Source organism: Apodemus sylvaticus, chromosome 9 (assembly GCF_947179515.1).
Source record: "Apodemus sylvaticus chromosome 9, mApoSyl1.1, whole genome shotgun sequence".
Taxonomy (NCBI): Eukaryota; Metazoa; Chordata; class Mammalia; order Rodentia; family Muridae; genus Apodemus; species Apodemus sylvaticus.
In genome coordinates, this window is record NC_067480.1 from 72,114,801 (window position 1) to 72,141,938 (window position 27,138).

The 27,138-nt window shown below is 56.8% G+C and overlaps 1 protein-coding gene across 5 annotated transcripts in view; it reads left to right on the forward strand.

The window, feature by feature from the left end:
• Window positions 1-27,138, forward strand: part of Kdm4b (lysine demethylase 4B) — an 82,372-nt gene that overhangs the window by 19,054 nt on the left and 36,180 nt on the right. For all 5 annotated transcript variants that reach the window (XM_052191757.1, XM_052191752.1, XM_052191754.1 and 2 more), the window contains exons 2-6: window positions 5,990-6,154; window positions 8,716-8,891; window positions 9,246-9,360; window positions 11,550-11,743; window positions 25,597-25,646. In XM_052191757.1, the coding sequence (XP_052047717.1) occupies window positions 6,014-6,154; window positions 8,716-8,891; window positions 9,246-9,360; window positions 11,550-11,743; window positions 25,597-25,646 (676 nt within the window). In that variant the 5' untranslated portion in view covers window positions 5,990-6,013. The remainder of the gene's footprint in view (window positions 1-5,989; window positions 6,155-8,715; window positions 8,892-9,245; window positions 9,361-11,549; window positions 11,744-25,596; window positions 25,647-27,138) is intronic.

Genomic DNA, 27,138 nt, shown 5'->3' on the forward strand with positions numbered 1-27,138 from the left:
CAGTCACCCTCTCACACAGCAGGTCCCTTTGCCCTCAGGCTGCCAGCCGAGTGTGTGTGTGTGTGTGTGTGTGTGTGTCTGGGGCTAGGGACACAATCCTGGGCCTTGTGTGTGAGTGAGCATGACCACTAACTACACTGCTCTCAGCTTGGCTATTGCTAGTTTAGGGGGCATCTGCAGTGGGCCGGGGTTCCCTGGGAAGGGGCAGGGCTGAGAAAGGCCCAGATGAGGCTATCAAGTTGTAGGTAAATATTTGGGATTTCTAGTTGGGCTTCATGTTGCCATGGAGACAGATGCCACTGCCAAGTGGGTTCATTGCCACCTCCCTGGTCCAGGGATGACTCCCAGCAAGGTGATTTTGCAAGGCCCTTGAGCTGGCCAAGCCATTGCAGACTGGAGCTGGGGCAGGCCTTCTGCTCGCTGTGGACAGGGATGCCGCGGCTCAGAAGGCCTGACCTGCAGGCCTGGCTAAGCCTCTCGGTGGGAGGGGCTGCACGCAGGTCTTAGAATCCCTGTCTGGCTTGAGCTTTATTAACTCCAGAGGTCACTGCCTGCTGGACTCAAGTGACCGAGCCCCTGTCCCTGCTGCAGTGTGGATCATGGTGGTCAGAGACGATGGACAGGGGATCTGGCTTGGAAGTCATTCTGTCTTCACCTCCTAAAACTGCTTTTGTCCTTCAAGCTTAGCTGTGCCCCAGGCAGCCTTTGCCCTCAAACAAGGTGCTCTGAGGCAGGATGGACAAGAAGGGCGTAGAAGCACGCTCGCTGAGCCTGGGCTCCTCCACAGCCCCCAGAAGGAAACAAGGGATTCCCAGGAGGCCTTGCCAAGGAGTGCTCTGGACACACTGGGCGCAGCGGGTCCTGCAGGCGTCTCCTCTGTCAGGAGCACACAGCTCAGTGGTTTGCAGTCTCTTCAGAGGAGTGCTACTGCCTGGTTCTAGAACATTCTACATCCCAAGGGGAAACTTCACCCCAGGAGCAATTAGTTGCCTCTCTCCCCTGCCTCCAGCACCCAACCCAGTTCCCATTTGTGGGTTGGCCTGTCATGGATCCCACACTGACTGATGTTTTATTGGGGTTTCTATTGCTCTGAGGAGACATCATGACCAAAAGCAGCCTGGGGAGGAGAGCCTGCTGCCTCCCAAGTGCTGGGGTTAAAGGCATGCGCTACCACTGCCCAGCTTTTTTAAAGATTTTATTTATTATATATAAGTACACTGTAGCTGTCTTCAGACACACCAGAAGAGGGCAGGCACGGGATCCCATTACAGATGGTTGTGAGTCACCATGTGGTTGCTGGGATTTGAACCCAGGCCCTCTGGAAGAGTAGTCAGTGCTCTTACCTCCTGAGCCATCTCCAGCCCTTGGAGGTTTCTTTTGTTTGTTTGTTTTTTTGGATTTTGGTTTTTTCGAGACAGGGTTTCTCTGTATAGCCCTGGCTGTCCGGGAACTCACTCTGTAGACCAGGCTGGCCTCAAACTCAGAAATCCGCCTGCCTCTGCCTCCCAAGTGCTGGGATTACAGGCGTGCGCCACCACCGCCTGGCTCCTTGGAGGTTTCTAAAGTCCATATCAATGTCAGTCTCTCTGCCTGCTACCTGTGGATCCAGATGTAGTGTAGAGTGCTCAGCTTCTGCTTCTGTGCCACGCCTGCCTACATGGCCGCTGCTCCCCACTGTGATTATAATGCGCAAGCCTCTGAACCTGCAAGCCAGCCCCCAGTTGAGTGCTGTTCTTTATCAGAGCGACTGTGGCCATGGGGCTGCTTACAGTGGAGGAGGAGTGGCCAGGCGGGCCTTTGGAGCTCAGAACCTCCTGGAGCAGCAGTATGTCCAGGAGTTGCTTCACACAGTCTCAGAGGCTGTGATCTGTGCTGTGACAGTCCTGCCCTGGGTCACAGCTTAGTCAGAACACATGTCAGACTGCTACTTTAAGACGTCTTGCCTCTTGCTTCTCAGCCGTGAGTGCCTTTCACCTCAGCCTCCCCAGCACCTTCCCACTCTCGCCTGCACACAGATGGGTGCAGGGGAGCCAGCTCTGAAGAGTGGTCACAGGTCATGGCCCTTGTTCCTGTCTGTGCTGTTCCTGTCTGTGCTGGTGTGACGTAAGGTGGTATCTTTTAGTTCCCCCTTAAACAGACATGACAGGGGGTTGCGGTAGGGGGGTTAGAAAGATGGCTCGGGTTAAGAATACTGATTGCATTTCCAGAGGTTGTGAGGTCAGCTCCTCGCAACTACATGGTGGCTCACAACCATCTGCTATAGGGTCCGGTGCTTTCATCTGTTTCAGTGACAGCATGCTCAGGTACATAACAGAATAAATAAATCCATCTCCCCTCCCAAAATGAAAAAAAAATCCAAAAGCAGACGGATGTGCCGTGCGCCTTCTGTAAGCATGGCGGCCCCTTGCAGATCCCGACAGCCAGCTCCTGGGAGCGCTTGTTCCGGCTGGCCTGTCCACTGCTGGTGCTGTGCCAAGCCCACTGCCCACTTGCCCCTGTGGCCCTGCCATCTCCAGAATTAAATAACAAAGTTGCAAACTTCCCAGCCAGAGCTCCAGGCTCCCAGCCGGCCTTGGCCTCCGCACCCTGAGTTGTCCGCACCCTGAGTTGTCAGCCCTCCTTCCTGCCGTCCAGCTGATCAAGCAAGTCCCCCAGGGCTCAATCTTTCCACCAGCCCTTCTCCTCCCATCCCACCTCTGCTGTTCACCCAGATAAAGGAAAGGCGGGCTGGCCTACCAGCGGCTGCATGCAGAGGACTGGGAGGTGCTCTGTCACAGCCTGCAGGCTTCATGTGCTCAGAGGTCATGCCCAGCTGGCACATAGCCAGGGGAGTAAGGAGTGGGGCAGCCAGCATTTTGGAGGCAGATTGTGCAGGTATGACCTGTCTAGGAACATGGGCCCCGCCACGCCCTGAAACTGACTCAGGGAAATGTAGCTACCTTCCTGCTGGGGACTGAGCCTAAGTCATGGGACCTCTCAAGATGGTGGCCCAAGCCCATGGTCAACTGGGAGTCACCAGGGAGTTTGAGGTATCAGATCTCCAGGGGTAGGGACCTTCAGGAGCGAGAGAGGTTGGAAGACACCCTGGGACACTTGGAGACTGACACCTGTAGTGGCACTAGTGAGGAGCCCATCTATTTCCTGAGGATACTGCCTGTGCTGTCCTGGTCTCATGGTACCCGCTTGCTTCTGTGCATCGAAGGGCTCAGCCCAAGTACTGTCCCCTGCCCTCTCAGGCCCCTGGAGCCCAGCCTACATACCCTAGTCTTCCCCGTGGGGGCTCTGTCCTAGGGCTTGTTGGGGGATAGGGTGTGTGTAGGCAACGGGGTGCAGGGGACATGACACAGCCTGGCCACAGGGTCCCCCTGAGGAAGCAGCACTGCAAAGGCCCTTTGTGTGCAGACCCTGTGCTACAGCTTGGGGACAGGCCACTAGGAAGCGCTCATCCTGGCCCGGAAGCTCTGGTCGTGACACGTCTCTGATGAGTAGGAGCAGGGCTGGGTAGGTCTTCTTGGCCGTCTTCCTGCAGTCCCTGTTTGAACGGGCAGGACAGGGCACTTTCCCTGTGTGCAGTCAGGAGCTGTTGCCACCAAGTGGAGCCAGTGAGCTTCCTGTTTGGCCGCTAGCAGGGGGTGGCTGTCCTCTGTCCCCAGCCCCCAGCGCACATAGTCTGAGACTGGATAGGAGGCTACTAGCTCCACCTAGCCCAGGTCCTCAAGGTGAGTAGCACCTAGAATCCATTGTGCTGGGCCCATTACAGGTAATGGACATGTTTGTGTCCTGGGGGCTTTTGGGACCCCATGTCTTTGTGTACCCCCAGTGGCAGCTGTAACTAGTTGCTATAGGCAAGATGTCTCTGCCCCATATGGAGATCCTCAGATGGTGCCCAGGTTCATGGTGGTCTGTGGTGGAGAGTGCGGTGTCTGGCCTGCCTGGCTCTCCTGGGCATCTGGGGCTGGCTCTGACGTGCCAGCCTGCTGGTCCAGCTTCTAGTAGGACTCGAGCCTCCTCTCCCTGCATCCCTGGTGATGACACACCCAGAGAGCTCTGGCTGATCCTGCTTCTCATCCTGAGGGTCTTTTTCTTTCTGAGGGAGTGGCTTTTTGTCTCTCCTATCCTAGTCCACACCTCTCCTGTGCCTCTCAGGATAGCCAGAGGGGTCAGTGTGGGCCTGATCCTCTGCTGATAATCTGCAGCCGGGACCTTCAGGATCCCAAGTCCTTGTCAGGTAAAGTCACCTGATGCCAAGCATGCCAACTCCGAGGTTTAATCCCTGGGTCACAGTTGTGGAGGAGAGAGCTGATGACTGCAGGTGGCCTTCTGACCTCCGCGTGTCTGGGTGGCACTGCCTGCTGTTTCCTGGCCTTCTCGGTGAGCCTTCATGTGGCCGGCCAGCAGGAGGTTGGCTGCATTCTGTGTCCTGGTGTGGTGCTCTGTGCCCCACTGTCACTAGCACCCAGTGTGGGGTGTGAAGTGCCCCCTTCCCCCCTGTGAAACACAGCTCTGAGGTCTCATCTCCCCCACAGTTGCCCACACAGGACCCTGGTGGTAACCTGGGCCTTGCTCTGGCCATACTGGTCTTGAGCAAGAGACAGGCAGGTAGGAGGACAAAATCCTCATGAAGGAGAGAACCTGTGTGAAAGGGAAGTGAAGGCTGCGGTCACCTTATCCCATGAGGTAGGGAGACAGGCCATTGGTTCCCAGTGCTCCGGCTCTGGGATCGCTCTGTAGCACAGGACTCTGCCTGTAAAAGACACTCTGCTCCACCATTTCGTGTGGCCTGTGAGGCAGCAGAGGAGGGCCGGCCGTGGTCAGGGCTGAGATGAGTCAGTGGTTCTGCGCCCTCCCTCCCATGCTCCTCCCACCTCCCACTCTGACACAGGCTGCTGAGGCCCCTGAGGGGAGGGGCTCCTTCAGCATCGTCTTTCCCTAGCTCTCACCTCTGCATCTGGGTGTGGCAAGTGGGCTCAGCAATGGTGTGCGGCTGTGGGGAGCAGTGGCAGTCCTGAGACCTGGCAGTGGGATCAGATCTCTAGCAGGATAGCTTCTGTGCTTAGGACCTTCCCCTTAGGGCATCCTGGAGGACAGTGTCTGGCAGCCCCTCCCTGTAACCCTATGCACCCGTGGGCTCTGAGGGAAATGTCTAGTAGACCCCCAGGACACCCAGGTAATGCATGCAGCCTTATTCCTCTCCAGAGCCCAGAAGGGCTGCAGCCTTTGGGTGCCCAACCACCAACCACCCATGGTCCAGCTCACGGCTGTAATCAAGCCCTGAACTCTATTTATGGGCATGTGCTGCCATCTGGTGGACATCCTGGGAAGCGCATAGGAGCTATTCTCTATGCCCACTTTGGGGCCATTGTAGAGGGATCTCCAATGTAGGAGGATGGGACTCCACAACCCTTTCTGGACCTTGGGCTGCAGGCCGTATGCTCGCCCAGTGAGGAGAGGGCACCTGGCTGAGAGGATCCCTTTACAAGGGGCAGGTCGGAGGCCAGCACAGGTACATCGATGTTGGCTGTGGCTTGGGCTGCCTCAGACAGATGGGATTTGCCCTCCTGGTCCAGGGCTCCAAGAATAACTTGATGGACTCCAGGCTTCAAACAGTTGGCTCCTGTGCACAAGTGGAACCCTCTGAACAACCCAGTGTGCACAACCCTCACGTGTGCACAGGGCTCCTGGGTGGACGTGGTGACCTCAGGCTACAAGGTCCACATGGGAAGGCCCCCGTTGAGAACAGTGCTGGGCTCCAGGGCCTCTGATTGGAAAAGACACACCTTCTGGGACCCCAGCAGCTTGGGAAGGAGGGTTCCTGTGTTTACTCAACTGGTGCCATCTTGACTCTTGGTGGGAGTGATGGGACTTGGTGGTTTGTGGCCCAGCACAGCTGCCTGCTGTGGCCCTCAGCAGCTGTGGTGTTTCATCGCCTCTGAGGGAAGCGTGGTGGTGGTGGCAGCAGGCCTGTCTGACTGCTCCTATCTCCTCACAGGTGTCGCTCCACTTTGCTGCAACCATGGGGTCTGAGGACCACGGCGCCCAGAACCCCAGCTGCAAAATCATGACCTTCCGCCCCACCATGGACGAATTCAGGGACTTCAACAGATATGTGGCCTACATTGAGTCGCAGGGTGCCCACCGCGCTGGCCTGGCCAAGGTGCTTGATGCCACTCCCAAGCTGTTTTGTGCCCAGACACCAGGGCACTGCCTCTCCGGCCTTCTCAAACATGGAGGCCCTGCTTTTGTGACGGGGCACGTGTGCTCCTGATGCCGCGGAGCAGCCCAGCCTGGGTGGGGCAGAGCTGCTGCCGTGAGGGACAGAGCTACTGGGGGGAAGGGGTGGAAGGGCCTGAGGCCTAGGGGTGCTGCCAGGAGACACCTTGACTTCTTGATTAAGTGGCAGAGGTTAAGCGCCTCGTTCGCCGCTGTGTGCCTGTCGTCTGATTGGCTGTCCTACTAAGTTGTGCTCTGTGTGCCTGCCGTCCGAATGGCTGTCCTACTAAGTTGTGCTCTGTGTGCCTGCCGTCCGAATGGCTGTCCTACTAAGTTGTGGCTCAGGTTCCGTGGAACCTTGTGGTCTCTGTTAATCCATGGGAGAGGATGCTGGGGACGCTGACTTCATTAGAGCCCTGGGCACACACGTCCAGCACAGCATGGGCACACACCTCTTCCCACCTTCTGAGGGCAGATGGATTCCAGAAGCATCTGTGGACTGCACTCTGATGGCCACGTATGAGCTGAAGGGATAGGGGTTCATCAGCCTTGATGGGTATGTGTGTGGACATGTGTGTGTGTGTATGGACATGTGTGTGTATGTGTGCATACACGTATGTGTAACCGTGTGTACACATGTGCATATGTGTGTGGACATGTGTGTACATGTATGTATGTGTGTAGACATGTGTACATGTGTGTGGTGTGTGAACGTGTGTGTGGACATGTGTGTACATGTGTGTAAATGTGTGTGCATGTGTGTGGACATGTGTGTGTATGTGTGTGTAGACATGTGTGTGTACATGTGTATGTGTGTGTACATGTGTATGTGTGTGTATGGTGTGTGTGTGGGGACGTATGTGTGTAGACGTGTGTATATGTGTAGACGTGTGTGTGCGTGCGTATGTGTGTGGTGTGTGTGTACATGTGTATGTGTGTGTGTAGTGTGTGTGTGTACATGTGTATGGTGTATGTGTGTGTGGTGTGTGTGTACATGTGTATAGTGTATGTGTGTGTGTGTGTGGTGTGTGTGTGTACATGTGTAGTGTGTGTGTGTGTGTGTGTGTGTGTGGTGTGTGTGTACATGTGTATGGTGTGTGTGTGTGTGGTGTGTGTTTGGACATGTGTGGGTGTGTGGGTGTGTGTACACGTCTGTGCTGGCAGCACAGCTGCCGTCGCCCACCTCCCCAGAAGCTGAGAGGGTACTTGCTATAGGCAGTGAGAGCCAGACCACCCAAGGGTGGGGAGTGTTCTGAGCACGTGCTGGGTGCACAGGCCAGGGCTTCCTGGCTGCTTGTGAGGGCCACGAGGCCCTGGCTTACGGTCTCCTGGAGGAAGCTCAGCGGCTCACCGGAATGACTGCTGCCCCGTGGCCACCTACCTTACCTGCCATTTCTGTGGCCGCCTCATCTGCCATTATTTAGCCTTAGAAAAGTGTGGTCTCAAGCCATCCTTGCGCTGTGGACATAGGGCTGACTGGTTCTCTGGGATGTCCTGGGCAACATCTCCACCCACTGCAGAATAGGATGTCCTCAATGTGTGACAGCCACAGGTGTCTCTAGACAGGTGCCAGAAGCCCCAGCTAAGAGTTCCCTCTCTGTGCACAGCAGTGGGAGTGTGTGTTGTCTGTGTGACAGTGGAGTCCCTGGGGACAGCAGATGACACTTGAACCATCTGAAGCTGCCAGCAAGTTTCAGAACTCTCAGCTGAGAGCCAAGCCTGCAGCGGGTCAGGGTAGCTTCCTCTTCTGGAATTGCGGAGAGGGAGCCCTTGGGAGGCCACGGGACTGCAGCCTGAGGACCGTTGGCCTGTGCCCTCCACCCTCCCTGGAGGATGGCTGGACCGCTCTGGCTCTGCCCACTGCTGGGGTGAAAATGCCACCTTCACGCCCCTGCCTGGGTTCTCTGAATTCCCTCTGCCCTAGCTTACCTGTCAGATGCTGGCCCCCGTCCCAGTGCTTGGGCTGAGTTGACGAGCCCTTGAGCCTCAGTTTCCTCAGGGCAGCCACCTGCCCACCTGGCATCATTGGTTGTGTGTGGACTCCCCTCCCCCAGGTTTCGCTCCCATCTTCTGGGGCCCCCAGACACTGCTCCGATCTGGTCTTGAGCGCTCCTTGCAGCTTGCTGCTGTGCTGACTTTCAGAGCAGCCCTGCCTGCTGGGCAGGGCTAGTGCAGAGTTGTCTCCTTCAGCCAGAGGCACCCACGTGCCTGTTTACCAGGTTCATGTGTAAGACTTCTCACAGTGGTGTCACACGTGTTGGCTCAGTTTAGAAGTACACACACCATGTCCAACTCAGCCCTGGTTCACAGTTGTCCTATGTGGTGTGTCTGTGTGTGTCTCCGTGACTGCTGCAGTGGGGCCCATCTGCCATCTTGTTTACCACAGCTGTCATGGTTGTGTGGTGCCTGTGTCTGGCAGCACTAGCGGAGGACACTTAGATAACTGGGGCCCAGGGATCCCCTGCCCCGGGAGCTGCATCAGCCACACCCTTCTCCGCCCCACAGATCATCCCACCCAAGGAGTGGAAACCACGGCAGACGTACGATGACATCGATGATGTGGTCATCCCGGCACCTATCCAGCAGGTGGTGACGGGCCAGTCGGGGCTCTTCACGCAGTACAACATCCAGAAGAAGGCCATGACCGTGGGGGAGTACCGCCGCCTCGCCAACAGTGAGAAGTGCGTGGGAGAGCGGCTCTCTGCTCTCGGCTCCTCACGCTCTGGAGACAACTTGACCCTCACCCTGTCCTTGTCTCTGTCCCTGGGGGCTTCCCTCATCCCCGTGTGTGGCCTGGAGGAAGCCCTTCCGTGGTGGTCCCCCACGCTTCCTGGAAACCTCTTCCTGCTCCATGCGTCTTAAAGCCTCCAGTCGCGGCCTGCACAGACCCGTGGTCCCTGTGCTCCCTGCTCCCGCTTCCCAGAGCTCTGTGCCCCTCCTTGCACATCCAGCCTTGTTCCTGGAGTTGGGTTCTGAGGCAGCTAGAAGGCATTGCACTGCCCAGAACGTAGCCTGAACTACTGCCCTGTCTCCAGGTACTGTACCCCACGCCATCAGGACTTCGATGACCTTGAGCGCAAGTACTGGAAGAACCTGACCTTTGTCTCACCCATCTATGGAGCTGACATCAGCGGCTCCCTCTATGACGACGTAAGTGCCCAGAAGTGCTGGTCCTGGCCACGTCACGCGTGGACTCCGGGAGGGGAGGAGAGTGGCTGCCTGTGTGCCTTTCCTCTCAGGCCACCCCAGCTCCAGTGGTCCCCAGCTCTGTGTCCTAGACACCACATGGCAGGGCTGTGCTGGCTTCTGGCCCAGGGTGGCCTGCTGCATAGGAGGCCACAGCCTGACCCATCTCTGTGTGGGGCCTGCTGAGGTGTGGAGCTGTGACAGGATCCTAGCTGCTGCTGGCAGCTGCCACCTTCTCCTGGCCGGGCTCAGGTACAGCCCGACTGCCCAGGGCAGAGCTGTCTGCCCTGCACTCACCGTGTGCTGTTGGAAGGTTCTCTCAGTTGACAGTTTGTGTGTGTATGTGTGCACATGTGCACACAGGAGGCCAGCAGATAATCTCATTTGTGTTTCTCAGATCCAGGCCCTGTCTACGCTGGGTTTCTTGTGGGGGGCAGTGGAGGGAGGGGCGGGGAGGACAGGGTCTCACTGTGTAGACAAGCTTGCCTCAACCTCAAGAAGGTAGGCCTACCTCCAAACTCTACCCTGAGTGCTTGCAGTTACCTGGCCTACTGTGTTTTTTATTGTTGGGTTTTTAAATATGTATTAAATATGCCAGGCAGTGGTGGTGCACGCCTTTAATCCCACCACTTGGGAGGCAGAGGCAGGAGGATTTCTGAGTTCTAAGCCAGCCTGGTCTACAGAGTGAGTTCCAGGACAGCCAGGGCTACACAGAGAAACCCTGTCTCAAAAACAAAAACAAAAAAATTACTTTTTACTCTGTGTGTATGAGTGTTTTGCCTGCATGCGTGTCGGATGCCCTGGAGCTGGAGTCGTTCTGGAATGAGCCTCCATGAGGGCCCTAGGAACTCAGCCTGGATAAGCAGCCAGACTCAGTGCCACACCGTCTCCACGGTCACGTGACCTGCCTTGTGTCCTGTGAGTGTCTCACTGAGCCGTTAGGTTAGACCAGCTGGCCAGCCAGCTGGGGGCCTCCGTTTGTCCAGGGCTGGGATTATAGGTGTGTAGGGTCACGGCCAGCTTTCTGCATGGGTTCTGGGTCTGGGTTCACTGAAGCCTCTCCCTGGTGGTTTTGTGTTGTATAAGCCGTGTGTGGTGTGTGTCTGTTTTTTTTGTGTGTAGGCACATGTGTCTGGCCTCTGTGTCACTGAACTGGGGTCACCAGGCTTGGTGTCAGGGACCTTCATGGTGAGTCCTCTCAGTAGCTGTGATTGTTTCTAACGGCACCTCGGCCATGCACAGCTGACAAGCTACACGGCACAGCAGTTAGAAGCACAGGATTCAGAGGACTCACAGCTGTGCAGCCATACCTATCACATCAGAAAACAGGCCTCGCTCCACAAAGTCACAGTGGAGGGACCGCACGGTGTGACCCCGCCTGTCAGGCAGGGGCTGTGTGGGCTGAGGCCTGCTTGGCCTCCTGTGGGTCTTGTCTAGGTCCATGTGGCTGAGGGCTGTGTTTGTCTGAGGTCTGCATCAGAGGTGGACCCGCGGGTCTGGTCTGCTTTCCAGCTGCTGGCCAGCAGCAAGGCCGCTGTACATAATGACCTGTTGCTGTTACACTGTCGTAGCCTCAGTAGCCTCTGTCCTCCTGATGGGCCTGGGCACCCCAGGATCACCCTTCTGAGATCCCAGCATGTACCCTGGCAGCTCTCTTAGGGGCAGGCCCTCTGCCTTAGCTCCGGGTCACAGCGTTTGACAAGAGCTTGGGTCACGGTGGGGGCTCCATCCACATTTGCCTGCAGGCATCCGAAGCTGTCTGGACCTGTCTGATGCAGAGTCCTGGAAGGGCTGTCACTTGAGCATGGGTTCATGTGCTTGTGAAGGGATTACTCCGCATGGAGATTGTCCTTCAGGGTTACTTAGAGGTATGGAGGTTACTACCAAGTTGTGGGTGTCCCTTAACATGTGTTGGCTTGTGGACAGTTACATGACGCCTGCTGTTCCAGAAGGGTGGGGTGGCAGGTGGGAGTGTGGCGCCTAAGCCAATGTGTACGTGACCTCTGGCCCCTTGACCTGTCTGAAGGACCATAGAGCCTGGGGACATGATGCTGGCTTACCTCAGTCACCATGCTGTTGTACCTCAGGTGACTATGCAGCCAGATACACGCGTCCTGGAAGGACTCTGCTGACTGCACACTCACTGTCCATAGGACGTGGCCCAGTGGAACATTGGCAATCTGAGGACCATCCTTGACATGGTGGAGCGCGAGTGCGGGACCATCATTGAGGGCGTCAACACACCCTACTTGTACTTTGGCATGTGGAAGACCACGTTTGCCTGGCACACAGAGGACATGGACCTCTACAGTATCAACTACCTGCACTTTGGCGAGCCGAAGTCCTGGTGAGTGCCTGGCTGTGAGCCACGGGAAGGCTGAGGGGTCACTACGGGGAGTGTCTTGTTCACTCTTGGCTGGGTGCTCTGACCCAGGATGGCACTGACAGGATGCACTCCTGCCATCCTGGGCAGTGAGTGGGGCTGTGGTCTTGCCTCAGCCTCTGCCAGCCACATTATCGGGACTGGGTCCTGTGGGCCCTGGAGGCAGAGTGAGGTGCCAGCAGAATTGTTCCCTTCAAGTGCGTTGTGTCTGAGGCCCTTGTGTGGCCTTGGTCTCCCTGCAGCACAAGATGACAGCTCCGGTCTTCCTCTGCACACTGAACACTGGGATCTGGCGCCTCTTAGTGGCACCCTGTAACTACACATTGTGGTCCTTCCGTCCCCCGTCGTCCAGCACCTCCCTGAGGCTCCAGGTGTGACAGGAACACCCTGCCCTCAGCACGCCTCCCGTGTGTTGCTCTGCGCTGGGCAGGCCTTGTTCTGTGGAGGCCACTCGGCCCTAGGCAGCTCTCCTTCCCCGGAGAACAGCTCTGTTGACTTGATGTGAGCCCTGTGCTATCCTGTCAACAGCCAGCTGATGGCCTCGCTGGGCTGGGCCTGGGCTGGATGGAACGTGTCTCCTCAAACTGTCTCCCTTGCTGACATTCTTGTGCCTTTCCGTCCCAGCTCTGTTTCCTTGCAGTTACAGAGGTGAGAAACCCCATTAGTGTTAAGCTGCTGCTTCCTGGTTCCCGGAGCCACAGGCAGCAACCAATGCACTGTCCCAGCGTCAGACGCCCTGGCTCCCTTCCTCCTCTTTCAGACCTGGCCATGATGCGTCTCCCAGTCTGCCTCTGTCTGAGGGCTCTGTGGTGACGCTGGGCATCCAGGACAGTCCCCCCGTATGCTCAGTCCCCTGTGCATGGGGAGGTGACCTCTGACCTGGGAGAGGATCGGGGATGTGTGGCCAGCCCTGTCAGCCGGGCTCTTAGCTGCTTTTCCTGTTGTGACAAGATCCTGACAGAGGAGAAAGGGTTTGCCTGACTCTGGTGTCACAGAGGGGAGGAGCTGAATCAGTCATGATGGGAGGGGCTCGGTGGATGCTGTTGCGGTTCCCTGTCCTCATTTGTGATCCGAACCCAAGGGGTGGCCCAGGTCTTCTGTCCTTAGGAGCAGTCGAGATAGGCGCGCAGGTGGTCCTGAGGCCGTCTCCTGTGCTTCTCGTCTCTTCTCTTCAACAGTTACCTGCTTGATCCCGTGCTCACTGTGGGCTCTGGGGTGATGGAGCTACACACATACACCCCATTCTATAAGTTCAGCTCACAAGGCCCCTGTCTGTTGAAGCATGTTTGACAGTAACAGGCTGGTGATTGTGTCCCACAAGCAGCTGAGTCTGTGTCCTCAGCCCCAGGGTGGCCCCAAGCCTCTGGTGCCACCATCCTCTATGACCTGAACAGCCGTGTGACTCCTCCCATGGTGCTCTGCTGCCACTTCAGTGGAGGGCAGCTGTGGTGGCTGACACTTGGGGCCCAGGGATCCCATGAGAAGCCATGTGGCAGTGGCAAGGACCTGCTCCTCGTGATTTATTGTCCTGTAGGGCCAATGACACCCACAGATCCAAACCGAATCAATGGCCACTCCTGCTGCAAGTCACTATTTGTGCATAGCAGTTGCCTGCCTGAGCAGGTGTGGGTGAGTGTATTAGTGTGTGAGAATATAAGCAGGGTGTCCTACTCCTGGCAACCACTAGATGGCGCTCCCACCTTCCGAGTGAGGCAGCTGTTCCCATCCCACCCCCATCCCCCACCCCCAGCTACTCCTGGCTTCCTGGCTTCAGTTAGCAGGCTGGGTGGCTGTGCCTTTCCCCAGGTAGGGAGCCTGTTGTGCTTTATAAAAAAAGGAGAGCCAGGATATGCTCTGTAGAGCACAGTCTGCACAGTATGGTGAGGTGGGAGGGAGCCTCGGCAGGCCCACGCTGCGACATCCGTTCCCCCGAGGGACCAGCCATAGGACAGGGTTCTATAGAATAGAGTTAGTAGGACATGGGAAGGGGAGGAGAGTCAGAGAAAGACAGAGAGGGGAGTGGGAGGGAGAGAGGGAGGGAGGGAGACAGAGGGAGGGAGGGAGAAGAAGAGGAAGAAGAGGGGGAGAGAAGAAGAGAAGAGGAGAGGCTGGCCAGGAACACGGGGAGAGAGAGAAAAAATAAGGGGGTCAGGGAGAGAAGATAGAGAAAGAAGGGGCCGACGTCTGCTTTTATAGTGAGCCAGGTCTACTTGGACATTGCCTGGTAACCATTAGGCAGAGTCTAGAAGGAATGCTAGCAGAGCCTATGACAGTTCCTAGTCTGGACACCACCAGATCCAGCGTGGTGCCATGAGTTTACTGGGGTCACTGACAGGCATATGTGTGAGGGGTCACATACTGGAGTGGAAATGACTCAGAGACAGCTGCATCACCAAGGCATGAGTGACAGCTCAGAAGGCTGGGAACCTGATGCTCACGCCCAGCCTGCGGGCCGCAGGGCGGCAGGGCGGCAGGGTGCAGACTGTCCTTTGAGTGCCTCAGCTGCTCTGAGGTCTCCAGGCAGGTTGGCTTCCTGAGCTCAGCTTTGCTCATTGCTCACTCTGGTGGGAGGGGCTTAGTGAGGCTGCTCGGTTTCAGGGACTTCCTGGGGCTGTTTTTAGTTGCTTACCTTCCTGTTTAAGAACATCCCTGCAAAATGAAATGCTTCATTCTCAGAGGGACCTGCTGCAACCGCTCTTCCATCAGAGCTCCAGTACAGTCTGTGTTTTGTGTTTTGGTTCAGCACCATGCTGGGTTTTGGATACATGAGGATATCTGCAGGTCCCAGTATTTTCTGAAGGTTCTCTGCATCTGTTGCAGCTTTGGCTGGTGTGATTTGGGGGGTCAAGGAGTTTGAAGGTGGGTGCATGTGGGAAGGCTCTGCCTGGTCCCCAGAAGGTGGCACTTGGAGGAGGGGTGGGCTCTCATGCTCTCTATAGAAAGCTGTTCTTGAACTGGGGTCTCTGGAGGACTGGGCACCCTGTGCAGCTGCTGTAAGGCCTCCAAGGACAGTGCCTTGTATGGGAAATGAGGAAGAGGCCTGGACTTGGAGGTCTCCCAGTAGTTCCTCCTCCCTGGGTAATTTCCTGTGGCTGCCATGGTGGCCAGACCCTTAGCCTAGCCTAGGGAAGGTGGCCTCTATCAGTTGCCCTCTAAGGCCCTGAGGACAGCTGGGCCTGCTGGAGAGCCACCCTGGCTTGGGTCTCTCAGCTGGCATGGTCCTGCCTTCTGAGTGCCTCACAGCCCCATATTGAGGGAGCAAAGACAGTCCCTGCGCCCTACACCATCTCCCTGCGCCTGTGAGTGTGGTTCCTCCCAGCTGTCAGCTGGGCCACCAGATCCCTCTGATGGGGAAGCCAGCAGGGGGCAGCCGGCTTGGAATGATTGTCTCTTCTCTGGTTCACATTGCTGAGCCCCTCCCTTGTCCTGTCTCCATTGTGTGACAGACACCTGGCCACGCATGCCCTGCAGTACTTTGGAAAGAGCAGGTCCCCGCCTCCCCCCTGTCTGAGTTGGAATGACTCGTGGGAGTCTGTGAGCTGCTGCTATCCCTGCTTCGACCTGAGGCCAGCGACTGTGATGGTCCCTTGGTGTGGGGACATCGCCACTGGGGCGTGGGAGTGGGGGTGCGGGGCTCCTTCTTGGTCCCTGTGCTGCCACTCTGTCCTCTCTAGAGCACCTGGCTGTGGTGCTTGTCCTCAGCTGTCTTAGGAGTTTTACGAAATGGCAGAACTCTGCAGAAAGAGCCTCCTCCATGGGTGACATTTGTCCCAGGTAGCAGCCCTGTGCTGCAGAGCCTGACAGCGGGCTCTGTGGCCGTGCAGCCAGCATGCCAAGGATGGCTGTGGCAGGACTGTTCTCTACCAAGTCTACATGTCGGTGATGGCCTTGGCCTCTGTCCCAAGGATGCAACCATTCAGTGTCCCCTGACCTGTGTTGTCTCGACACTGCAAGCTGCGTGTGAAGTAGAATGTCAGTCCTCAGGCTACTGTGTGTTCCCTCCCTCAGGACTGCTAGAAGCCAGGAGACCCCAAATGTAAGGTGATTGAGAGCCAGCCAGGGGTACCCTCCAGCTGGAACCAAAGCTCTGCCCTGTGGGCCTTAGCACTCCCGCCAGCGCAACCACTTGGTCCTGACACACAGAAGCTAGCAAGGAACAACCGTGTTACCCCTGGGCTCGTGCCCCTGTTGCCCTCTCATTGGGCCCTTGGCCTCACTGGCCACAGCTGCTGTTACCCTAATGCTGCGGCTCTGGCCTCTGCTTGCTGAGGCTGTGCAGTACACTTCAGCCGCCTCTGGAGCCAGGTCATTAACAGGCTTGAGACACTCCTGAGCTCGAACTGGGGCATTGGGCTCCTGGCGCGGCAAGATGAGCCCTGTGTCATTAGCCACCGCAGCGCTATAATGATGACGGGCAATTTCAGGGGATCTGGTGCAGGCGGCAGGCAGGGTGCAGCTGAGTCACAGCCTGTGCCATGAGCTCCGTGAGCTGTCCCGCTGCGTCCTTTCCACAGTCGGGCCTGCAGCTGTGTCCCCAGGATCGGAGGGTCGGAGCAGCCAGGGCACCATGTGCATTTGGGGCTCATTCAGGGCCGCAGCCGACTGTCCAGCCTTTCTGTCTCCACTTAGAGTCTGCTTCTGGACTGCAGAGCTCTGTAAGCAGTGCCGAGCAGGAAGCCAGCTGCATTCTTTGCCTAAATCAGAGCTGTTAATCTGCAGCAAGCGAGCGAGCAGGCGGGTGGGGTGTGAGGAGCCCCTGCCACCCCACAGGTTTGGGGAATTGGAGCTGAGTTGGGCTCCTGAATCAGCCGGAGCTGGGGTGATGGCCTGTGGGTTTCTCTTTGGTTTTTATATGGCCTACTTTTTTGGTTGGGGATTCCTCTCCCTTCCACCTTGTCCTCCCTCTCTCTGCCCCCCTCTTCCCCTTTCCTGTCCCCCTCCTCCCTGTCCCTGTCCCCTCCTCCCCCTCCTCCCTGCCCCTGTCTTCCTCCTCCCTGCCCCTGTCTTCCTCCTCCCTGCCCCTGTCCCCCTCCTCCCTGCCCTGTCCCCCTCCTCCCTGCCCCGTCTTCTACCTCCCTGCCCCGTCCTCCACTTCCCTGCCCCTGTCCCCCTCCTCCCCCTCCTCCCTGCCCCTGACCCCCTCCTCCTCCTCCCTCCTCCTTGCCCTGTCCTCCACCTCCCTGCCCCGTCCTCCACCTCCCTGCCCCTGTCCCCCTCCTCCCCCTCCTCTCTGCCCGTCCCCCTCCTCCCTCTCCCCATTGCCTCTTGCCTGACAGTGCAGGTGGGTCTGTCTGCGATGAGTCAGCTCTCCCAGGGTTGGCCCACGCCCTATGCAGGGTCTTCAGTGTCTCCCACATTCCTCCCAGCTCCTCTGGGCAGCCTGTTGTCTGACGTTGCACTCCCCTCTGCTCGATGGCCTTGGTGATGTGGAGTCTGTGTCTTGTGGTCCCCTCCATCACAGACTAGCCATGCTGCTGCTGACCTTGACTGTGTGGCTCCGGTCATCTGCTGGGTGTCCTCTCTCACAGGGCAATCTTTAATGTCCCCCACACTGCACTCTGAGGTGGAATGAACTCTCAAATGTTTCAATTGCCAGAGAAATCAAGAGCAGAAGAAGCCGGGCGGCCCTGTGCTAGGCCGGCAGTGTGCCTGACAGTGTCTCTGTCAGGACGCCTGGTTCCTTTCCTCCTTCTTGGAGAGGAATCACAGATGGAGCGTGGGCTCTGTGATATCTGTGTGCCCGGGCCTCTGGGGCCTACGGGGGCCCTGCCTTCAGGCCGCGTGGAAACACTCCACTTTCTGCAGCTCTGGCCTTGGGGGGCTGTCTCCTGGTGAGGCCAGGCTCACCCCAATGAGTTTTTTGGTTTTTTTTTAAGATTTTATTTATTTATTATCTGTAAGTGCACTGTAGCTGACTTCAGACACTCCAGAAGAGGGTGTCAGATCTTGTTATAGATGGTTGTGAGCCACCATGTGGTTGCTGGGATTTGAACTCAGGACCTTCGGAAGAGCAGTTGGTGTTCTTAACTGCTGAGCCATCTCTCTAGCCCCCTCCCCCCCAGTTAGTTTTTAACAATCACTTATTTTTATTTTATGTGCATTGGTGTTTTGCCTGCATATATGTCTGCCTGATCCCTGGAACTGGAGTGAGCTGTCGTATGGGTGCTGGGAATTGAACGCAGGTAGTTTGGAAGAGCAGCCCGTGCTCTAAACTACCGGGCCATCTCTCTAGCCCAGAGCCACTGAATCTTTTGCAGGCTCAGATCGGCCATTCCTTTCTTCCTGTGGGACAAAGGGTGCATTGCCTGGGGGCCTAGGCATGCGTGTATGCATGCGCGTGCACGTGCACTTGTGCGTGCGCACTCTCCACGTGTGCCGTGTGCAGGGACAGGCTAGTGCTCTTCAGCGGCCCTTGAGTTCCCCTGACCCTCGCCAGCCGTCCACAGTGCTGCTGTCCTGTCCTGCTCTGAGGACTTGAGCTGCCCCTAGTTGTCCTTGAACTCCATGCATCTGTCCCTAGGCTGCATGGCCTGGGAAGGGCCATTACTGATCTTTGTATTAAACAGCTCAGTCTTGTCTCCAACCATGTGTAAGAGCTGGCTCTGTCAGGGGAAGCATTGATTGGCACACTACCTGCTGGGAGTTCACCTTTGCAGGGTTAGGGTTAGGGTTAGGTTAGGGGTAGGTTAGGGTTAGGGTTAGGGTTAGGTTAGGGTTAGGGTTAGGTTAGGGTTAGGGGGTTAGGGTTAGGTTAGGGTTAAGTTAGGGTTAGGTTATGGTTAGGGAGGGTTAGGGTTAGGTTAGGGTTAGGGGGTCTGCTGATGACTGTTGGGATGTCCATGCAGAGGTCTTGTGCAGGACCTGTCCCCATCACACCTCCTTCAGATGGACGGACCTCTCTTGGCTGTGAGTCTCTCAGAAAACTTGCTTCTAAGAGAGCTTGGAAGGGCTTTTGTCCCTGCCACTTCCCATTTTCCCACTAGTGCATCAGCACGATCGACCCAGCATTAGCTCCATGCTGGGAATGGGGAGGGGTGGCCAGCACTGGCCGTCGGGCACCGACAGCTCTAATGCTGCCCCAGCGTGCTCTCTCCTGTGTCCTCAGAGCTGTCGGGGAGCCTGTGGGCATGGGGTCTGGCCCAGCCGCCTTGACGGAGTCAGGCCACTGCAGATCTGTCGGCACCTATAAATATTGGTGCTGTTTCCCATGAAAGAGCTCAGGATAGGAACTTTAGAAGGTACAGGTAGAAAATTAGGGCTCTGCTGGAAGATGAGATTGGGTTAGCAATAGAGACCCTCCCTACAGCATGCCACAGGAAGTTCCTCTGTGTGTGGGAAGGTTCTGGAACCCACAGATGTTGGGGTTATTGCACACTGTTTACAGCAGTGGCTGAGGTAGGGCTAGCAGCAACAAATGGCCCTGTACTGTCTCCACATCTTTAGGGTCACCACTCTGATATAACCGCACACACAGCTCAGGTGCAGGAGACCATAGGGTCTCTGTGCTAGGAGTGCCCCTAGTTGAGCTGGAGCAGGCTAGGTGTGTCAAAGGCCCCTCCAGAGCGTCATGTCTGGATGTTTAGTGGGGCTTCAGTGTGGCTATGTGTCTTCAAAGCCAGCCCTGTGGCCATAAAGAAAGCAGGAACCAGGGCCATTTGTGGTGTCAACAGTGTACTCAGGCACTGTGTGCAGACACAGCGAGGCTAGTTTGGGTCTGCACTGGGTTCACCTCAGAGAGACTTCGGGTACCACAGGCCTGCTGCCCATGCTGCCTACCATGCAGGCCACAGTGTATAGCACACAGGTCCCAGAAGTGTTTCCTGTCGCCACCCTCACCCTCTTTGTCCTGAGCGGCCCCCCTCCTTATTCCCAGAAGACGTGTCCTTAATCCTTTGTTTTCAGTATTTGAACACAGTGATTGACTGAGTCCTGACCCTGCATTAGGAGACTGTTGACAGAGGGTTACTGCATCAGACTGTGAGTCCAGGCTCATGGCTGTGTACGGGGCTCCTGTTGTCTGAGACATGGTCCAGGGTATTGGAAGCCTCTGCATGTCCACGGCCCCAAGTCCAAAATAGTGCCTTTCCTGAACCTCGACCACGCCCACACCACTAGGCCCTTACCAGCTGTACCATCACCAGGCCTGCCTCTCAGACTGTCTCCTGTGAACATTTCTCAGACTTTGGTCAGTGCTGGGTGGGTGACATCCAACCCAGGCCCATAGGTGACTGTAGGTTTTGGTCTTTGTCCTTCACTAAAAATCCGTGGGTTGGGTCAGGGCCCCACATCTCAGCTGAGCATGCAGCCTCTGCCTCATCTGAGATCGTTGGACATAAATGTGCCAGTGTCCAACCTCCCCCCTAGGTCCTCAGGAAGATGTGACAGTCACAGATCTCCATTTACCCCTCCATGGCTACCCAGACACTTCTTCCCCATACCACCAGCTTCCCTGTGGGTGGTTGGTCCTCCTATCTCTGAGTCTCTGTGTTCTCCAAGCTAGCTCTCTTGATCCCCTGTGTGTTTCAATAAAAATGTCATTATTAGAAGCCATTGACACTGCTGGTGTGTGACACCAAATTCTACCGCCTATTGTCCCAGAAAACGATCCATTAGAGATAAAGCCAGTGGCTCTGTCCTGGGAGCAGCCTCTCGCTCTGGCTGCTGCTGTTTTTGCTGCACTTTGTGTTGTCTGTGTACCTGCACGAGCGAGCAATACGAGGTGGGGATTCCCGGGTCGGATGGGCAGGCCTCACTAGTGCCAGCCAGGACAGCGCTTCCTTACGGGTCAGGCAAACGGAACCTCATTTGCAGAAGTGATCAGATTGGGGTACACAGAAGCCTGGTCTCATAGCGAGCTGCTCGCAGCCCCTGTGTGTCTGTCCTATGTGTGTCACATCCTCTGTGGCCTCCTCTCTGTTGGGTGGGCAGTGAGTTTTGACAGTCCGTTTGCCAGTGTGCCCTGATGCCTGAGTTCAAGGACACCTCCAATCAACACCTGTCTTCCAGGTTTTTCTCTGACCTGTGGGGTCCCTCCTTTTGTGACTCAGCTGCAGGGCCCTCCTGTTTGATCACACCAGGAAGTCACCTGCAATCCCATGTTCTCTTTTTCCAAGGTCTCCCAGGCTATGGCCAGGGCTGTGGGAGTCACCGTTTCCTGCTTATGTCAGTGGTATGACCATTGACATCAGTGAGAGAGACCCTGTGGGAGCGAGTGTGTCTACCATTCTGTTTCTGAGGACACAGGACAGGTGTCCCTTAGACCCCACCCAGTGTTGATCTCTGCATGCTGGGCCTTGGCTCAGTTCTGCAAGGCGCTGACTAGCTTGCGGCCAGTCCCTCCAGCCTGTCTCATCCTGAGCACTCCTGTGTCATCCTGACAGATTTTGTTGGCTAGTGTCTCCAGTGTGAGCTAGAGAGGGTGTCTGTGATGGCCACTCATTTTGCTCTCACTACTGGGTCAACTCTTCAGTGTCGCCCCTTAGGGACACTTGGGAACAGTGACCTTCCTGTCCTGGTCAGGACAGGAAGACTTTTATGTGGAGTGGTTTGCTGTCTTTTTTGTCTTTTCTATTTTTCTTTTAACATAAGATATCCTTGTATAGCCCTGGTGAGCTTGGAACTCACTCTGTAGACCAGGCTAGCCCTGAGCTCAGAGATCTATCGACCCGTCTCTGCCCCCTGAATACTGGGGTTATAGGTGTGTCCACCATACCTGGGCTAGGTGTTTTGTATAGATTTGTCTATAGCATGTTTTTGATCAACCTGGGGGTCAGTTCCTTGGTCCATTTTCTCACTGAGAGAGGCCGGCCTGTCACTGCCGCGCCCCTGTTGGCGATGTGGTGTCTGCTTTCCTTCCCTTTGCATATGCTGAGAAATTTCTGCCCGCTTGACCTTCTCCTTACAACCACACACACAACCTGTGGGTGCGTGGCACTGTGGAAAACACCCAGGGCCCAGGGCCTTTTGAGGAGTGAGGCCTGTCACTGTCTGAGGTGCTGTCTGCAGCGGCCAACGCGCTGACCTCATCCTCAGAGCCAAGATGTTTGAACAGCTCTTCTGAGGGGCGACAGCACACTTAAGGCACTGTGTGCAGGAACCACATGAGGGATTGATGCACCATCCTGTGGCCATCAGATACATCTTCACTGCCTCAGCCTTTGCGTCGGCAAAGCAGAGGGTCACTCTGGGCTGTTCCCACCAGGGCCTGGGAAGCTGCTGTCCCATGAGGAGCGGTGACCGTTCTACAGGGCTGTGTGGACCCCAGCTCAGGAAATGACCTGTTGTTCTTATCCCAGAGGGCTTTGTGTCTGAGGGTAGCCATGACAGGTTGGCTTTTGGGGCCCAGAAGAGCCATTGCAGTTGAATCTACAGTGACATCCTAGGCTACGGTGTGTGTGTGTGTGTGTGTGTGTGTGTGTGTGTGTGTTGGGAGTGGGGAGGCATGCATATGCATGTCTCTACCAGGGGCCTTCACGTGGCACTTGGCCTGGCCTCTGGGACAGGGTGAGTGCTCTGCTCTCTTCCTGGGTCTGTATGAGCTGTTTCCTGCCTGGCACGGTATAGGCACCACTGTGGAACCACCTCCCTCATCCTTAACAGTGGACATTAAACAAGGCTCCTGCAGTGCTTGGCACTCGGCCTCAGTGTTGTCATTGATTTGAGCTCGTCTAGACGATGGTCTCCTCATTGAGAACTGAGCACGATGGTCCCCAGCAGGTCCTTGGAGCTTGGGGCACAGATGTCGCTAAAGGCCTGGCAAGGCACCTTGTCTGTGGGAGACAGACAGAGGCCACCAGGGCCCAAGGCCACTTCCTGACACAGCCCTGTGAGCCTGCTCCCCCAAGCCCGTGTTCCCCTTCCCGACACAGCCCTGTGAGCCTGCTCCCCCAAGCCCGTGTTCCTGACACAGTTGTTTAGTTTTTAACTGGCAAGGCTCTGCTTCCTTATTTTCATTGTTCTTGATAATAATTCTGAACCATTAGAGGGGAAAATTATATTCAGAAACGCTGTTTCTTGCTTTATTTGTTTGATGATTTAGAGCAATAGAGAGCAGCACATACGCTGGCTTTTATAGTCTGGTAATTATTCACATCCATCAGCTCTTCCGGGGGATAAACAGAACGCCGCAGAAATTGCACTATTAATAGCGGCCTCCTCTGTGGGCGGGAGACAGGCAGGAGGGCAGGAAGAGACTGGTGTGTCCGCAAAGCCCTGTCCATCCTATTTCACCAGGGCTCAGCTGGCTGTGTACCCACAGGGCTGGACCCGTGGTACCCTGAGGCCTTGAGATTCCCCCTTACTTGAAACCTGAACTGCACCATCATGGCCATGTGGCCCGTGGCCCTCATGGTCCTGGGCTGCTCAGCACCACTGCGCACTGTAAGCCTGGCAGCGTTCACGCCTCCCAGCCCCGTGTGGACGTGCCTGCGGCTCCTGTGTCTCCAGTTTGCACACACCAGCTTCCCCGAGTGGGCCTTCTACTCTACCCGCATGGCTTGGTCACTCTCCAGGGTCAGCCATGTGGCCTGCGCTTGGTGATGTGAGGCATGAGGGTCCTGGCTATGGTGGCTGCAGTCAGGGATGAGTCACAGCTCTTATCCCTGGTACACGTCTGTGGATTCAGTTTTGGGTTTGGGGGAGGCAGGGGCCAGATCAGCTCTCCTGCTCTTCCTGCAGACCCCAGCTATAGCTTCCTTCTAGAACCTTTCATCCAGACTCACCGAGCCCTTTCTTGTGCTTGCTTTGCATGGCTTCGTGAGTCACTGACGTGTGGGCGAGTGGCCACATGTGCAGTAGTTACCCCGATCCCTCAGTACATGCCCTGTGCAGGTATAGAGCTTCCTGCCAGCCAACGCACAGTCCCCCATGGGCTTGGCGGGGGGACCAGACCCATGCAGCATGCTGGAGACAGGACAGGGCCGCCTCTTCTGTCGACCTCCGGGAAGTACTTTGTGGATAGCAGATGATTTAGAACATGGAGGCGGATGCCAGGGGATTATGGGGACTGTTCAGAAGCATGCATCTTGCCTGACATGTGGTCTCTGGCCTATGCATCTCCTAGGAGAAGCTGGCCGAACCTTAGAACCCCAAGACCTTGAGTGGCCTGCTTGGCACCCATATCAAAGGCTTCCTCTAGCGGCCAAGGGTCTTCCTGGACCCTGTGCATAGCCCAGGTCATCCCGGTGTCCACAGAGCCTGGCCTGCTGGAGCTTCTCTGCCAGGCCAAGTCACCCAGGATGGTGGACTGGGTGGTGGCCTCAGCTCTTATCAGAGACAGTCTCAGAGGAGAAGGGGCAAGGTGCATGGGTCCTGCTGAGCGCACGAGGCCATGTGTGCACGTTTGTGTACATTGGTACACAGTGGTAGGCGGGAGGAAGGACGTGTGCAAGCAGTGGCCAGAGCTGACACAAGAGAGTCTTGAGCCGTCTGCAGCGGTGGCCACTGCCCAGGACAGGTGATGCTGTTTGGGCACAGCTGCCATACGTGGGAGGTGGATGCTGGAGGGCGGTGGAGGTACCTGCCTTCGCCGAAGCCCAGAGATGGAGTCACAGTGCCGGCCGGTGGCTCCCGGTCCTCGGCAGAACTGTTGTACTGTTCCCAGCCCAGACTGCCTTTAGCACGGCCGAGCCTGCGGGGGCAGTGGTGCCCCAGCTCTGTGCAGGGCTCTGATAAAGGCCTGTGATTTAGGTCTTCTGTCTGACGTGTGGTCTCTGGCCTCTGCATCCCTAGGAGGAGTCGCTCAGGATCCACGGGAAGGTGGCTGTGCTCTTGGCTGTGCGCCCACAGCTGCCCTTCACGGCGGGCCTGGCCATCCTGCCCTGGCTTCTGCAGCTTTCTCTAGGCTCAGTGCTGGGCTCTAACCCTGGCTGCCTCATCTGGGAATCAAGGTCCTCACTGGCCGTGGCCCGTGGCAGGGTGGTACGTAGGCACAGTCTATGACCTCATCAGGCTGCAGCAAAGCACAGAGGTTCCCAGCCTACTGCCCCCTGCCATGTGCCCACAGGCTTGTCTCCCCAGGGCCACCCTTCTGCACCCATGGCCAGCAGCCCACAGGCTGCACTTCCCGATAATGCCAGGCGTGTTCCAATGGATTAAACTTCAGCAGCCACCAGATTCAATTAATCTTATCTTTACAAGTCCCAATTACAGGCACTAATTAAGTAGAAGGCGCTGTGTACCGGGGATGCTGCATTCATCATTGTGGCCAGAGCTGGGAATTGGTTCCTTTCAGGCCTTGGGTATCTTCCCAGCAGCTCCCGGGGGTGGGGGTGGGGGTGGGGACGGGGACGGGGACTGCTGGCCTCTATCACAGTGCTCTCTGGGCTATGAAGAAGTCAGCATCGCTGCGTGAATGATAAGAGACCTTGGAAGGAAGTGTGACCTCAGGTTGTACAGACATGAAAATTCTGGAGTAACCCTAGAACTGAAGGTGCCGGGTTTTCTTGGACAGGGGTCCTGGGACACCTGGAATTCCTTGTTGTGTTCTCTGTAGCTCTGATGACAGGGTGGTAGCCAAGTCTCCTGCCGCCTTTTTAGTTCACTGACAAACTCCTCAGTTGTCAGCTGTTCTGTTGGGCTGTGGTAAGCTTCCTCTGCCTTGGCTCCCGCATCCTCTTCTTGCCGTGTGCCCTGCAGGGTGCTGAGCGGAATAGCCTCACCCTCCTCCTCCACCCCAGGAGCTCCCCCCCCCCCCCCCAGTGTCCGGTGTGACTCCCTCCCTGCCTTAGGGCTTGGTGGTGACAGCCCTGTCTGCTATCGTGGTGTTCACCGCACTGGCCAGAGGTCCTCGGCGCTGACGTGCCTCCCTTCTCCCACAGGTACGCCATACCGCCAGAACACGGCAAGCGCCTGGAGCGCCTGGCCATAGGTAGGTATCTGAGCCCCTGCTCAGCCCAGCGGGGACAGGGACAAAGATGCGATGGGAGGTGGCCTGCCCAGGAGAATCTTGCTGCGCCTGCCAGCTGGTCACTCACTGGATGCAGCATGACCCCGTGCACTCAGCTCTCTGTGGCCTCTCCTAGACTGATGGCAAGTTTGGGATGCTGCCTGCCAGAAAGGAGCCAAGCAGCCAGGGCTCAAGGTGCAGACAGGCCCCAGCTAGAGGCAGCGGGCGGGTGGGCGGGTGGGGGGCCAGTGACAGTGTGCCCTGGCCTGGGCTCTGAGGTCAGTGCGAATGCACTCAGTGACCCCCATGCCCTCAAATGAGGGCACAAGCCCTGTCAGCAGCCCTGGTCTCCACCGCCCGAGCCTGGCCTTGAGCCTGGGCTTCACCTGTAGCCCAGGCTGGTCGGGAGCTCACCACCCTCCTGCCCGGGTCAGCGATGTGTGGGTGGACAGTGTGTGCCACTCTGCCCACTCTCCCTTTTTCTCACTGCACTCTGACGCCTGGGTTGGTACCTAGGCCTCATGCTGCCCTGTGTGTGCGGGGCAGCTGCTCCTAGCCGTGATGGAGTTTCTTTTGCTAGCTTTTAAAGACAGGGTTTAGCTACATTACCCCGGCTTATCTTGAATTCACTTTGTAGCCTAAGCTAGCCTGAATTTACAATCCTCCTGCCTCAGCCTCACAAGTGCTGGGATGACAGGTCCATGCCACCATGCCCAGCTCACCTGTTCCTTTGTCAGGTGTGAGTTTGTATGCGGGAACCTAGGGTTACACTGAGAGCTCTGTGGGTCCTGGGAGGTCTGATGGCCTCAGTCATCCCTAGAGCAGCGCTGACAGAGGACACCAGCCGGCTCCTGCAGAGCCCCGTGGGTAACGCACAGCTCCAGACAGCACCCTAACATCTCCCACTGCAGTGTTCCCAGTGTGGATTTGAGCAAGGCCACTTGCTCAAGTGTGGAAGCAATGCTGGCCACTGCGCTTGCTTCCCAGCTCCACTGCGCCATGCACCACACCAGAGGCTGTAAACAGCCTAGAGGCACCTACACAGCTCAGATCCTAAGACCGCAGGTGCAGCCGGTGTCCTGGGAGCCCTGCACCCACCGTACTCCCTCAGCTCTCCTCCCCCTTTTCTAGTCTAATGCCAGCAGCACATCTGCCAGGGCGCTCTGCCGCTCTGAGGAGGACCCATGAGGACACTGGGCAGGAGGGTCCAGCTCAGGTTCCTTAGCTTGAGACATCTGCAGAGTCTTTTCTGCCCCTGGAAGTCACAACACACGCCCAGGGTTAGGTTGTGGGTACCTTGTGGGTGCCCTGAGTGAGCTGGTGTCATTTATAAAACACAGAGGTCTTCAGCTGCCACCTCAGGACCTGGGAACTAGCTCACAGTTCTGTCTAGTTTCTGACGACAATGTCTCCTCTCAGTGATGCAGTTCAGTGAGCAAGACTCAGGTGATTCTTGCTTTGTGGCCTCTGGAGA